Source organism: Saccostrea echinata, unplaced genomic scaffold (genome assembly GCF_033153115.1).
Source record: "Saccostrea echinata isolate AGI-Se365-2 ecotype Australia unplaced genomic scaffold, CSIRO_AGI_Sech_v1 ptg000010l, whole genome shotgun sequence".
Lineage (NCBI taxonomy): Eukaryota > Metazoa > Mollusca > Bivalvia > Ostreida > Ostreidae > Saccostrea > Saccostrea echinata.
This window is the reverse complement of record NW_026889759.1, coordinates 14,073,063-14,088,421: the sequence shown is the minus strand read 5'-3', so window position 1 is coordinate 14,088,421 and position 15,359 is coordinate 14,073,063. Positions and strand designations below refer to the sequence as shown.

Here is a 15,359-nt window from a genome sequence, read left to right as displayed (position 1 = left end):
TTCCAAGCATGCATTTGTGCTTGATGGGAAACAGAGTGATTATATATCAGATGTAGCCTGTATCATTCAGCATTCTAAATAAGCAATAATTCATGAAATGAAGGGATTATTGACTTGGATAGACTTGAAATTGTCCGCTATTCGAAATCGGTTGACTTGTCTTTAAATATGAGGCCAGTAACTTGAAATATTGGAAAATAGGAATAGAACGACCTCGACACACACAAATCAAATCCCATATAGTAACCATGTAATCTTGGAAAGATCAAGAATAATATGATTATATTATGTTAGCTTAGTACGAATCCATAGCAAAATCTGAGTATCTTACCAAGTCAAAGGTTTCTGATCCGTTATTTGCAGCGGATCAGAATCCCTTGACCTGGGAAGAAGATTCCGAGTGATCTTGAATATGTAATCATTTGTGAAGTAAGTTTTGCAAGTTGGAAAAACGTGTCCGGACCATGGGTTCCAAACCCTTAATTAATATATTATTGCTCATGACTTAATATGTCATAATCTTGACACAATGCGATACATGCATCTCAAAGGCCATACAAGTACGCTATAAGAAAGTATATATGACTTAAAACTCTGGCATCTTCGCTAGCCAAGGGTTTCTGATACGCTACTCTCCTCATAAGTTTATGAGGAGAGTAGCGTATCAGAAACCCTTGGCTAGCGAAGATGAAACTCTGGAAACTTGGTTTTAAACTTTTCGTATGTGTTCTCCCAAGGTGTGTTATGATCCTGTGTCAGAATCCTCTCCTAGAAGTACAACAGAAGACTGCATGGATTTATAACAGTGAAATTCCAAGTTAGACGATATTTCGATAAAAAAATTGAAACTGCAGCTAAATAACCATTAAAAAGTACAAATGTAAAGAAAAATCATTTGTTGGGTTTTAAAGTTTTAGAGCAGTATACCATGTAAAAGACTGAGATGAATAAAGACCCCGTTCTAAAGGTCAAAATTTCGAAGAAGGGAACACAATAAATAAAATGCGTCTTTTTTGGCTGCGTGTAAACACTTATGTACATACATAAATGTTCTTTGTAAAAAGATGGAAACAAAGCATTCAAGGAAGCAGGGTTTATCTGCTGAACTGTAGCCCTACGAAAGAGACCGGAGAGTTTCCGGTCTGCATAAAAAATTCCGAGAGTTTTGCAGTTGGACAGGGATAAAACTCCCACACAAAGAAACCAACCAGATATTTAACAATTAAAAGAATAGACAGTAAGCGGTAATTCTTATTTTATGACATGTATGAAATATGGCATTAATACCCCAGTATATTAAAAAAAATATTAAAGTCACGCATTTTTATGATTTTCCATAAAGTATGACTCTACAAAGAATTCCAGAATAAAATACGTGATACATTATGCAAGTTACAAAATATAAATATCAGGGCATTATTCAAAAATCGCTCAAATTAGCAAATAAAAAAAATATTCACATTGGTTAATAAGAATGATCAGAAATAGTGTGCTTCACATAGGGCAGAAACGATATCAAACCAAATTTTACATAGAGTTCAAGAACACTTATAGGTTTGACAAAACTGAAGAAAAAAAAATGTCTTCAATAAAATTATTATCTTTCCTTCTCTACAGGATTGTATTCCATGATGTGGGTATCAATACCAAGTATAAACCAAGGATGTTTAAAAGTGAAACCTAATAAAAAAGCAAAGATTTATAACCATTGAAATATTTATTGACTTCATCTTCATATCCACTCTGAATCATCTATCAATGTTTAACAAAATGCACCAACTTGATGTTCATTTTCATAACATGCAAATCTACTACTTTCACTTTCAAGACAGCAATAATTTACATTTATGTACAAAGAATGTTTTCTTTCTCATAATATCAATTAATTTAAACAATGAATAATTTCCAAATGTCATTTATTTATTCAATGTAGAACTGGATTGCCTCAATGACTGCTAATAGTTTTTGAGAACACAGGAATTGCTATTTTTATTATTTTCATGATACATATATCCTGGAATAAGAATTTATTTATTTTGTAGAAATCAATATTATGAAAAATGCACTGGAGATAGACTATTTTTTTAATATTATTGACATATTATTCCATATCAAATAAAAAGAAAAAGCAATAAAAGTATAAGCACTAGAATTGAAGCCTTTTGTCTTTTGTCTTAATTTTAAGCCTACAAAAATAGATGTGCAAAAATAAATACATGTCCACTAATAAATACACATCATGTATTTTCCTTGTTTGTAAATGTGTTTTCTTACCTGAGAATAAATACAAATAGAAAATAAATCTTATTAACAGATTTACATAAATACATTGAAAACTGTCCATTTTTATTAGAAATGATTTGCATTTAGCAGGACTTGCATCTTCAAACTGTTGCCATACAATACTAAACAAGAGACACTTATTGAATCACTTGGGTAATGAGCACATGTCACATGCATTTTTCTCTGGTGTATTAAGGTAGGTACAATGGGCACAGGTCCATAATCCAGCCCCTGGTCCAGATCCTATTGGGGGCAGTGGAGAGGCTCCTGGACCCACATATGAGGTCTCTCTGTGTACCCTGGGTGAGGATTCTAAATATATAAAGCACATGTGAATGAGATACAGAATATTGTAACATATATATTTACAATATGGTTTAAATTATGGCAATTTTATACTTCATTGTTAACTATTTAATACATGATATTTTAAAGACATACATGTATTTGTTCCTAAGACAGTTTTACAGTTTTAAGCATATTGTATAATTTACTTGCACTTCAAAAGAAGTATTAATCAACTAGAACATAAACATTATATATGAAACACAATGAATGCATTCTGATATGGAAAATAAACCCAGCCTACCATGAGCAGCCATGATTTCTTCCACAGTTGCCCACTCTTGACTCTTCTTGAATTGAAATGCTTTGTCTAGATCATTTGCTTTCACTGCCTCTAATAACACTGCTGAAGTGTCCTACAGGAAAGTTTGATTTCATTCTTATTAAGCATAAATTAACAAATATGGAAAAGTCTATACATTCCAAGCAATACAAAAATTTAGACTCCTTTGATGCCTCAAGCTTCTAGGCTATGACTTGTACAATCTGGAATCTTCACAACCTAGGTAACCTCAATTTCAGTCTGTATTCTTCTTGCTCCCTTTTTCCTTGTAACTTTAATATCTAAATCATAATATTAGATCACACTTACCTTCAGTGGAATCATCTCTGATGTAGCAAGGAAAATAAGAAGATGGAAGTCTGACACTGCTTCTAAGAACCGGTCTGGAGGAAACTGTTGTAGATAGGTAGAGAGGGAGGTATAGTCCTTAAAAAACAAATCACTTTGTTAATTTGCTTCAGTATTGCTGCTTCCCAAATGTATTTAAACTATAAAATTGGATGTTAACTGAATATATTAAATATAAATATATAAATGTGAAAATTTACATATTAGGGTAATTTACATTAAATATTTGATAAGAAAGATAGTGTAAATTTCCCCCATGTACCAATGCCTTTATGCATGTTTTATTCAGTTTTAACAAAATAAATACACAATTCAGGCACTAATTCTCCTAATTAACAACATACATAAATATCCTCATTTACAGTAAAGAAAATTTGCTTACATGGGTTGAAAACTAAGATCAAACTTATCCACTTCTCTGATTCAAGTATTAATACCATGTTTTCTTTAAAGAATGATATTTTCTACTGCATGATGAAAAATGCCTATTCAAATTTACAGGGGAAAAACAATTTAAACAATACATTTAGAAACAGAGAATAAATACCTGTGTTTCTCCAATTGTCTGTCTATTTTCCACAGCAAACATCTTGGCTTCTGTGTGCAGGTGAGCTTTAAATGTGTACTGAGCAGAAAGTGGAAAAGCTGCTGGCATGTCCACCAGAAGGTATTCCACTGGCAATGGTCTAGCCAACTGTGTGACCTCATTACCATAAGTGTCCTTGACCTAGTCATATGGAGCATTTAATTCTTTGCAAATTAATTTTGTTTTACTATTTCTATAAATTCCAGAAGCTTTGTTCACTTTATCTGGCATAGGACTGACATGTTTCATAGAGGACATGCTTTAAACCCTTTATAACACCAGCATTATTCCATATACCCAGGTATCTTTCTTTAAAAATGAAGTAATACAAAATGAGAGCAAACCTTGTAAAATACATCTGGAACATATTGTTTTTCTGTAGATTCTTTGATATACCCCAGCTCTGGGGCATCCTTAGTTGGTATTAGACAGTCATCATTCACCAAAGCCATACACTGGTTTGACACCTGATAGCCCTCAAAATGGATCTGGTTGGAGGAATCACCTAGAAGCATAGTTTTAATATTCATTTTTTTCTTTTCGTGATATATTTATAATGCCATACAAACTTAAGTGCTGATGATTCTAAATCCCACACAACATAAGATATGATTCATACACATTTTTACTTAATTTCAAAATGAGGTCATAGTTAAATACTCTTGGGATGCAACACATCTTCTCTAAAGAAGCATTAACTGACATTTGATGATTCTACATCTCAAGCTGTGTAACATATAATCCAAACACAATTTGACTATGTACAGTCATAAATTCCAAAATGTGGTCACTGCAACCTTTTTTTTTTTGGCAATACCGTACCCTGTAGAAAGATTAATTGACATAGACTGGTTCTAGATTTTACAGTGTAAAAGAGCTGACACATGAAAAAGGCTAACAGGCAATTGGCTATTGACCTCGCCCTTACACTCCGGGGCCATAAAACTTAGACTAGCTTACTTTTGATCTCAGTCTCACTTTTATCAAAGGAATTAATAGTAGAAAAGTGAGACTGAGATCAAAAGTTTTATGGCCCCGGAGCCTGAGCCCCAGACACAGGGGCCGAGAAACTCATAATTTTGGAAGAAGCGACCTTGCACATCATATCCATGCATTTAGTATGTTTGCTAAATACCCAGGGGCAGAGAAGAAGATTTTCAAAGAAATAGTGCATTTTCACTATGTATATTCAACATATTCCCACCCTAACACAAAAAACACCTAATGCAGGGGCTATGAATTTCATAATTTGGAAGAGGCATCCTTGCTCATCCTTACCATGCAACTGGTTTGTCTGCTTAATACCAAGGGGCAAAGAAGATATATAAAGAATTTATGCATTTCACCATCTGATATAAAGAGTCTGCCCTAACTCCAGAAGCCCTTAACCAGGGGCCAAGAAATTCACCATTTGGAAGAAACATCCTTGTTCATCATAGCCATGCACTTAGTTCATCTGCTTAATATTTGTCGCCCGTGTGGCGCATTGGTTAGAGCTTCTGCTCTAGAGTCACAGAGTAAGGAGTTGATCCTTACATCGCGGGTTCGAATCCCACTGTGGGATGTGGAGACCGGTCCTTCGGATGAGACCGTATAAACCAGGGTCCTGTGTTGCAGTAAGTGCTGGCACGAAAAAGATCCCTCACTGCTCAATGGCCCTAAGTGCCGAGTATAGGTCAAAATTTGCAGCTCTCCACCGACAAGTGATGACGTCTCCATATGAGTGAAAAATTTTCAAGAGGGACATTAAACAACAAACAAACAATATAATACCAAAAAAGAGAAGTAGATTTTCAAAGAATAAATGCATTTTCACTATATAATCCATAGAGCCCTACCCTAACACCAGAACACCAGAGAATACATTTTTTAAAGAATTTTCACTATATAATCAATACCACCCCTCCCAACCCCCAACCCCTAATGCTGGGGCCACAAATTTCACAACTATTGCTCATCATAACCATGCACTTACATGTAGTTTATCTGCTGTATATACATGGGGGGGGGGGGTGGGAGAGAAGAAGATTAAAAAAAAAATTATGCATTTTCACTATATGATCATCAGAGCACTGCCCTAACTCCAGAACCCCTGACCCTGGGGCCATGAATTTCATAATTTTGGTAGAGGCTTCAATGCTTATTATAATCATGGCAACAGTTCAACTGCCTGATGTTCAGGAGTAAAGAAGTAGATTTTTAAAGACTGAATTAATTTTGATGCTTTTAGCCCCATCCCTCAAGGGGGGCAGGGACCTTGAAATTCACAATTTTTGTTCCTTTTTCTCTCATACATGTTCTATGCTAAATTTGGTTGAAATTGGTTCAGCGGTTCCAGAGAAGAAGTTGAAAATGTTAATGCAAGACGCACAACACATGACGGAAGATGCAAGACAACAGACAAAAATAAATAGCAATAAATCACCTGAGTGACTCAGGTGACCTAAAAGTCTTGACCTTCACTTGGTTCAAACACTGCATACTCTTCACCCAAGGGAACTCTTCGGGTGAAATATGATCCACAGTGGTCTAAGGACAGAGACAAAGATTTTACACAAAGCTTTGCTTTGATCATGAATTCTGACCTTTTTACCTAGAGGTCTACTTTGACCTTAACCTTTGCCTTAGAAACTTAATGCACACACCTTACTCACTGGCATGCATTGATTTTAGGAATAACTGTCTAATTTTTTGGTTTCATGATGTGATCAATCGATTGGCTTGCGTGATAATTTGCAGAAACGCCGAAGGCGTTTATGCATAAAATTATCACACAAGCCAATCGATTGATCATCGTCATGAAACCAAAAAATCTGACAGTTATTCCTTATATTTACATGCTCTTGATTCTGCAAATTCACGTGCTACAAGCCCCGCTTCTGTCTCTATTTGTCCCGCCCCGCACGTGATTTTTTTTCACCATGCCTTTCGATGAACCAGTAGATTTATGTAGAAATAAAGTATTTTTACTATTTGAAATTTTATCTCGGACAAAGACATTGGAAATGTAAATATTGAAGTATAAATTGTAGTAGACAAAGAGGAGAGAGAATAAGCTCACAACAAAAAATTGCGAAGATCTTAACCTCTGACCAACAAACTTGGTTCAAAGTCACTGCACATTCTTTACCCACGAGCACTCCAAGGGTGAAGTCTGAACCAGATTGAATTAAAGGGATAGAAAACATATTCTGAACAAAACAGATAGACAGACTGAACACTATAAGGATCTGCATAACAGAGCTCCAATAAGAAACAATTTTAAAGAATTCTGTCTCTAGCTTAAATTTAAAGCATACTGGGGTTAATCTTCACTTTACCTAGGACCTCAAAATTAATATCCATATATGGCACTTTTTGTCATACTCAAATGATATTTGTAAATTAGATATTTTTCCCATCAAAAATGAATCAAGAAATCAAATAAAAGGCATTAAGATACAGTGACAATGAACTTTGATGACCTTGTAAATCACTAAAATTCATTAAAAATCCAAATTGTGATAAAGTAATTGATATTATATTATTTATGAAGAAAAAATCATACTTGGTAATGTGATACAAAAAATTATTGAAATGTGCTTTCAGTGAAAAAAAAATAAAATGCTCTATATTCAATTTCTTCTCCTCCCCCATATATTGCATAAACAGTTAAAATCTTGATGCCATGATTTTATAAAGGTCCATTGTTTTGTAATCATACCAAGCTATGACAAAATGTATACAGTTCCAAGTGGCTTACTTTATATTGTCTCAGTGATTTGTATACATACCTGTGACTACAACTGTTACAAACTTGGATCCAAAGTGTCCATCAGGTGAGAGTTTACACGGATTGGTATACTTATTTTGAAAATCAGCAGCCATGATGCATTCTTGGGCACTCAGAAAAAAGGAATTCTACAATATGAACCACACATCTGTTCGGTTAGAATCTCTGCCTAAAAACACAAGTAATCAAAGATTACAAAGTTCTCCTTGACAAATGTTATTTAAGAAAAAGGGAAAGAGCATTCCTAGATGCATCATCAATGCAATTTGGTCAGCACAGGGCTTATACCAGCCTGGGAATGAACTTCAATCATAATACATCCAGAAAATGTAGGTAATATCCAGAATCCAAAGCAAGTCATATTTCTATATGAATCATCCATGCAACTTTGGTCCAGATAGGGCTTTAAGTTACTTTGGAATGAACCAGCTCCAATTTCTTGACCTGACCACACATCTGGAAAATATAGGTCAGATCCAGCAACCGAAGCAAGTTTCGTAGTGTGATCCTAGATGAATCATAAATGCAAGGTTATTCACCATAGGGCATACTGTTACCTAAGAATGAACTACTCCAGCTTGCAGGGCTTTCACAGTCCATGGTGAGATACTTTTGACTTGGCAAGGTATAAAAAGAGCATAGGGACAATAACCGAGACTCTTCCTTGTAGGAGTAAGAATTAACCTACTCCAAAAACTTTAACCTGGTCACTCATCTAGAAAATATAGGTCAGATCCAGCATCCGAAGAAAAATTGGTAGTGTGCATCCCAAGATGTAAGTTTAGTCACCATAAGGCTTATAATTACTTGAATTTGCTCCAAAAACTTTGACCTTGTCACTCATCTGCAAAATGTATGTCAGATCCAACATGAACACGAAACCTGAACGGTACAATGAAACATACTAGATGCATTATCACTGCAACTAGGATCAATATAGGGCACAGAATTACTTAGAAAGAAAATTGTTCTAAAAACTTTAACCTGGAAAGCCAAGGGTACATAAGCTCCCCCCAAATTGTTGAGGTGAGCTAAAAACCCTAACATGGTTACTCATTCAGAGAATATTGATTAGATCCAGCATCTGAAACAAGTCTGGTAGTGTGCAAGTTTGATCCAGGTTGAGTTTGTTGTTACATGTACTTGTACATGTAGTTACTTGGAAATGGACTTGGGCTAAAAACTTACACCAGGATGCCAATGCAGTTACTAGAGTATAGCACAAGCTCATCTCAACTTCATCCAGGTGAGCTAAAAAAGCATTCTGTACCTAATAAACAGATAACAGATCCACCTTTATTTCTTTTTACTACATGGTTTCCTGCATTTTCATAATAATTCATCATCTACCTCATTCATCTGTTTTCTGCTTCCTGAATTCCACAGTAATTTTATTTTCATGAATTCCCATTCTAAACAGGGCTTCTTTGATAAGTCACAAACTACTCAAGATCAACTGACAAATATACTGTATCTACTGAATTAGAGCACTGCCTTCTGTATTAAAATTACAACTACACATACCAAGCAACAAGAAGAAAACATTGATGTAACCATCAATTGTCACCCGGGAAATAAATAAAGTAAACAATGGAAATGAGTCTTGATCATCAAACCGCTTCGATATGTGTAAAAAAGGCATGCGTCTAAATGATGGAGACGATAGTCAAGAATATTTTGAAAACCTATAGTCGGATGAAAATCGAACAAAAACGATATCCTTTTAAACTTTATCAATTCCTCAAGTAAATGTTGGCTGCATAAAATATAAATTGAAACCAGACACATGCATCACCTATTTTCAAAAATGTCTATCACTTTAAGAATATAAAACACAACTATGTAAAGTACGTTTTTATGCGATAAGTAAAATTCGATGTTCTAAAAAAAGGGACCCGTCGTTTTTTCGATAGTAAATGATAAGCAACTTTATATAATAAATATGAAAAACATATATATTTTTACAGATTCACTTTATGGAAGTAAATATATTGTGTATCTCATAATTTATAAAGGGAAAGAACATTCTGATTAACAATCTTTTTAATGTTTAGAAAACCTTTAATTCTGAATAACTTCTCCCACCTCAATCCCCATATACCAACACTTAAACTTATATGTATAGAGCAGCCCTGTCCTCCGGACTGCAATAAACATATAATGACACTCAATGTCCAAATTTTTTTCATTCTTTCAGATGTATGGCTTCAATATTTTACAGTGTACATTTCTGTCATGTTTACATATCATATACCGGTACATGTATCTTTATACAATATCTTAATTAAACTATACCATCATCCATTATATAACTTTTTGGTAAAATACATTAATTAAAATGGGGATTTTTAGCAACCATCTAATTCTGGCATTATCAGTGATGGTCTTGACAAAGCTAATAATAAATGTTGCTAATTATTAAATCAGAAATATTTTCATAGAAAATGAATAATGTTATTCCCCAAATCACTAAAATAATAAATGTCTGTTTTTAGGATGAAATTGCTTAATTCACCAGTTGCTAAAATAACCTGTAATATGGTACTGTATACATGTACATCTTGTAATCACCATTACAATTTACTAGACAAGAGATCATCTAAATTTTAATAGTTAACTTTTTCAAAAGTATACACCATAATGATCATGTAAATAAAACTTACAATGTTTCCTCTGAAATGTTTGACAGTGCCTTTGTTTAGATCCTCAGCGAGTAGATCTGTAAATATCCAGCCCACTGGACGAATACCGAGAGCATCAGCTACTCTGTTAACCTGCTCTTCTACAGGATCCTCCAACAGCTCTAACATATTTTTGCTACTTTTCTACAAAAATGAAAAAAAAAACTACATACAAATGTCCAAAATAGAAGACAGTTAACTCATACCAATTTACTTTAGATTTCCAATTACATGTATATTTAGGTTAAGAATGTAAATGACAGATATGAAATGCAAATGCATATAAACACTCACTCAACATATTTGAGGCAATATTTAACTTTTGAACTTTTTAAAAGTATTTCTTTAAAAAAATAAAAACAATAATCTATGATTTTACTGTACATCACTTAGGAACAGTACTTCTTTGGTAACCCTCTGAAAACAATACAATTCTGTTCCGCACTAAATGGTTTTTCTCCAGGATTAACTTTGTTTACCTGTGGGGGTTCATAGATAGCAGATACTGTAGCTTTGATACCCAGAGGAGTATCTTTATGAGGTTCATATCGTCCATACATAATTCCTAGTCGCTGACTTCCTGTTCTTCTCCAATAGTTTAAAAATCGGTCAACTATTGAGGCGTTCTCAAACATTACATAATCTACATGTCTGTACCTCTGAAAGAATATTTTACATATTTTTGAAGAATTTTAATGCTCAAACTAAAGTTAATACTATTAAGATTTCAACTTAAATCCAGATGTATTGTTCAATTAAAATTTCATTCAATACACTTTATATAACATAATAACTACAAATAAAATTTCAATGTTTTAATACTTATAGTGCATTATAACAATTGCAAATTGAATTTGATTTGATATCCCAAACCTACACAGACACGCATATAATATATTCAGTAAAATCATTAATTTTCACGGGGGTTTAATTTTTGTTGTTTTCGAGGTATGAAGAGACCCACGAATTCATGTCCTCCACCAAATGTAAAATTTCATATACCGGTACATAACTTCTTACCACTTCCCCAACCACGAAATCAAATCCCCTCGAACCAATATTTTTCTTCAAACCTCGAAAATTTGACCCCACGAAAATATATGATTTCACAGTACACTGACCTGTCTGTTAAGTGTTACTGCATTAGGTTGACACTTGGTACATATACCTCCTGGCCAGGGTGGATGTTCTTTGCAACCAGGCTTAATCTTACAACTCAGATTCTCCAACGACACAAACTTTCCTCTGAAATCAATGAATATACTTTTCTATTACTTTATATATTTTTATCTACATGTAAATTTTCACAGATCTTTTATATTTTATATTTGAAATGGTTTGATGTTATTGCATAAATATGTTAGTGGCAGATAAATTTACTGTACTTACTTATCAACACCACTTGTCAATTTTCTGATGTATGAATGAAAGGATAAAAATTTTATTGGAGGGTCACAGCTGTTAAGGAATTCTTCGTCATAGGGCTAAAAAAAGGACATGGCAGAACATCATTCTAGATGTACACGTAAAAGGTGAAGATAACGAACAGTGATCAATTTCAAAAATCCAGTACACAAAACAAATCATGAACAGGGCAAAAACACGGACCCCTGGAAACACCAGAGATGGGATCAGATGCCTAGGGGGAGTAAACCTCCCTTGCCAACCAGTCACACTTGTCATGAGCCTTATGTATTGATCAGGTAGATAAAGTACTCTGTAGTACTAGTAAAATTTAGTACAAAAGCAATGACCAAGCAAATGGTATGAAACAAGACCCAGTGATAGGTTGTTTAAATTACGAACAAGGTCATTATAATTAGCGAAAGATTAATTTAGATGGGATTGTTGAAATTTGTGCAACATCAACTTATTTGTTAGTAGATTGCTTCAGTTTAAAAACTGATGTTATTCAGAGCATGCTCTTCACTATGCTCTGACTGTGTTGACAGAACTTAAAGGACCACCACCATCCCCCAGAATATTTTGACAAAATCACATTTACCAAATTGCAATCTTTCATTTTGATAATATGTTACAAGGAAATTAAACTGACCTCTAAAGGAACACAGTGCAGGCATTTTCCTTGAGGTCCATGACGACATCTGAAAAAACAAAAACACAACAATAAAGCATAATGCAAGCATTCACTCATTTAGATTAACATGAACTGATAGAGATGTACATTCAAACAATATGAATACAAGTTTCTCTTACAGCTGTTCATTCCTCTTCCTGTAAATTTTGCCATCTTCTTTGTATAGAAGCTGATCTACTTCATCTTCAACTACGGTTTGTGAGGTGCCTGAGGATGCTGAGGAGCCAGATATACTAACAGAACCCATAACTCCTGTGATGTTTGAGGCCCCAGACCCACTACTCATACTGTTTAAGCTGGCATTACTCGGTTTACGGTCTGAGGAGAGCAAAAACAACATGTCTCCATGTCTGTAAAAAAAAAAAGAAGTTTCATTTACTATGGGTCACATTTGCACAAATATAAATATTACATTTTTTTATTACATTGGAGGCTTTTGATTACTGCATATCATCCATGCCATGTATCCTCAGTTTAATGATTTTCTTTTGAATCAGATTTATTTTTTTTTAATTTCAAATTGCATCTTTTAATTTCTATATACTTAAAACAGAGTGTCTCTTGAAGGAATTAATATAAAACATGGAATATTTTATAGCTCTAAACATTTCATTGGGCCCTAATAAACTATGAAATATATGCATACATACTTAATTTTGTAAGTATCAAGAGTTTTTGCCCTTGATGTTCTAATCCATTCTTTCTTATCACGCGTCTTGTAGACACCCCATCCAGTATCACCTAATCCAAACTCCTCCTGTACCTGTTATGAAAATCAATAACTCTCATTTCAAAGCTCTACATGAATATACTGTATGGGGGACTAATTCCATGGGTTGTAATTTTCACATTTATCTCACTTCTGACATGGTAGCGGTTTGTATTCATATAAAATAAGTTATTTGCAATATTATATTGTAATGATTTGAACAAATTTGAATCTACACTTACCGAGGATGCTTCCACATTTCTTTGACTAATCATGGCTTTAGAAGATTTTTCAAAATTTTTCCTATACAATTGATCTATTGTGGCCCCATCCAACCCCAGGCTTCCAGTGAATAGGTATTATTATGAACTGTTTGCTTTTGTGTAGATTATATAGGGACTATTTATAGAGTATATAATAAAAACAGACAACAGAGTTTCCGAAAACCATCGGTCCTACTGGCAAAACCAATAGAAAAATGAAATATGTAATATTAAAACAACACGTGATGTTTTATTATTATGTATATGATTTTTTAAAATAAATAATAATTACATGCCAGGAGCAAGCCCCTATGAATTGATGTATACTTTCAGGTGAAACAACTTCTGAATTACATCATGAATTATACTAGAATTTATTTGGACTGATGGAATTTGCTTTGGACTGGTAGAACACATTTAGTCAACAGTCTGAATGACTGATAGAAATATTTGGTTTTCGGAGACTCTGTGACAACCCTTGCATTTTCACTGATCAAACAAATAAAGTCACTGTTCTTCTATAAACGTAGGTCAGTCTATGCTAATTTCATTTAAGGAAAACATGGAAATTAAATAAAGGACAAGTATCACTTGTAAGTACTGAATGTCTTTGACTGTAATATTATCTGCTGGTAGCCGACTCAATTTTTTTTTTTTTTTTTTAAAAACAAAGCTTAATATTTTATAACTTTAATATTCTCAGATTAAAAATGGACTGTGAATGTAGTGAATATTTACACTTCGAGTTATTTCCCCCATACAGTACATGAATATATTTCCTTTGATTATTTAATTATGCATAAGAAATTTTACTCATTTTCTCTTTTGATGAAGTATGATGATAGTATTCAAAATCTGTAAACCTACCTTGTTCAAGAAATCTGCCACTATTTCTGAAGGCTTGGCTTCAATTCTCTTTGTCCCATGTTCTGCTGACTGTATCCTGACAATCTTCAATTACAGAGAGTTAGATGAACACAATATATTAGTAAACGAGAAAATGCAAAACCTTTGTTAATTAAGGTACATAATAAAAGCTCAACATAAAAAAAACTACTTGAATTGGTAAGATACTTGATCCCAAGTTAAATACTATAGCAAGAAAAATATTACACACTGTATATTTTTCAGGGAGTTCCCAAATACAGAGAAGGTTAACAGCAATATGTTTTACACTGGATGTGCCATCATTGTAAATCATTATTTGTTTGTTAAACAAGTTTGGCACATATGCTTTTGTACTACCATGAATAAGGGCATGAGGTGAAATAAAAACCCAAATTAATTACTTAATCTTGTTTATTAGTTTACACATCTAAGTATATTTAGGTATGACAAGTAAAATTACAAGAACAGCAAATGAATTTTTTTAGTTGTTTCCCTAAGGCAAATGCTCAAAAATATATTTGTCAGCCCCTGAATGCATAATATAGATTGAAAGCGGAACAAATTGTATCATGACACATCCTATAGAAAAGGGAACTTTAAAGAACTAAACTGCTTATTTTTTCATACTTTACAGTTACAACTATGTAGAGAAAAGTTAGTATGTTTATGGAATAACACAAGAAAAATTACACAAACCTGGTAAACCATGTCTACAACTAGGTGTATATTAAATGAGATAAATATAAACCTTACTAAACCTTTCTGATTGTTCATGTATATTTTTGAGGTGAACAAACCGGCAGCATTTTGAGGTAGAATTTGAAATCAATTTAACCTGAATTTTCTGATACATTTCATGGAATACAACAGAAAAACCTCTAAATTATCGGTGAAGCTTACAATCAGTTTAGACTTTGACATCCTTTAATTAAAATCTACAGCCAACATTCGTCTGCAACAGCTGACTTGCAAATTCTTGCTTGTCCACTAATTTTGATCAATGTTGAATACGTGTTCACAGAGGAATACATTTCCCGTTCTAGTAAAACGTCTAAATGATTAAGATAAATACTCTCCAACCCAAATGTATTGTATTGTCGTAA

General features: G+C 33.6%; 1 protein-coding gene across 1 annotated transcript; it reads right to left on the bottom strand.

Moving 5' to 3' along the window:
- Positions 1–1,698: 1,698 nt before the first annotated feature.
- LOC133184459 (nuclear protein localization protein 4 homolog) lies at positions 1,699–15,259 on the bottom strand. The gene is made up of 15 exons (XM_061319547.1): positions 15,157–15,259; positions 14,236–14,319; positions 13,047–13,159; positions 12,516–12,746; positions 12,355–12,403; positions 11,688–11,782; positions 11,420–11,543; positions 10,778–10,957; positions 10,281–10,442; positions 7,619–7,745; positions 4,190–4,350; positions 3,807–3,986; positions 3,221–3,337; positions 2,873–2,984; positions 1,699–2,595 (listed from the first exon to the last, which is right to left on the bottom strand). Exons 1-15 carry the CDS (start codon positions 15,175–15,177, stop codon positions 2,429–2,431), a joined length of 1,923 nt encoding a protein of 640 aa, XP_061175531.1. The 5' UTR covers positions 15,178–15,259; the 3' UTR covers positions 1,699–2,428.
- Between the last annotated feature and the right edge of the window lie 100 nt (positions 15,260–15,359).

Bases quoted from the DNA above. Each gene is read 5' to 3' on its own strand.
- LOC133184459 (XM_061319547.1), bottom strand. From the start codon at position 15,177: ATGTCAAAGTCTAAACTGATT. The intron at 11,783-12,354 runs GTCAGTTTAATT...TCCTTTTTTTAG, and splicing joins TGCACTGTGTTCCTTTAGAG to CCCTATGACGAAGAATTCCT. The intron at 2,985-3,220 runs GTAAGTGTGATC...ACTTTCCTGTAG, and splicing joins CAGAGATGATTCCACTGAAG to GACACTTCAGCAGTGTTATT.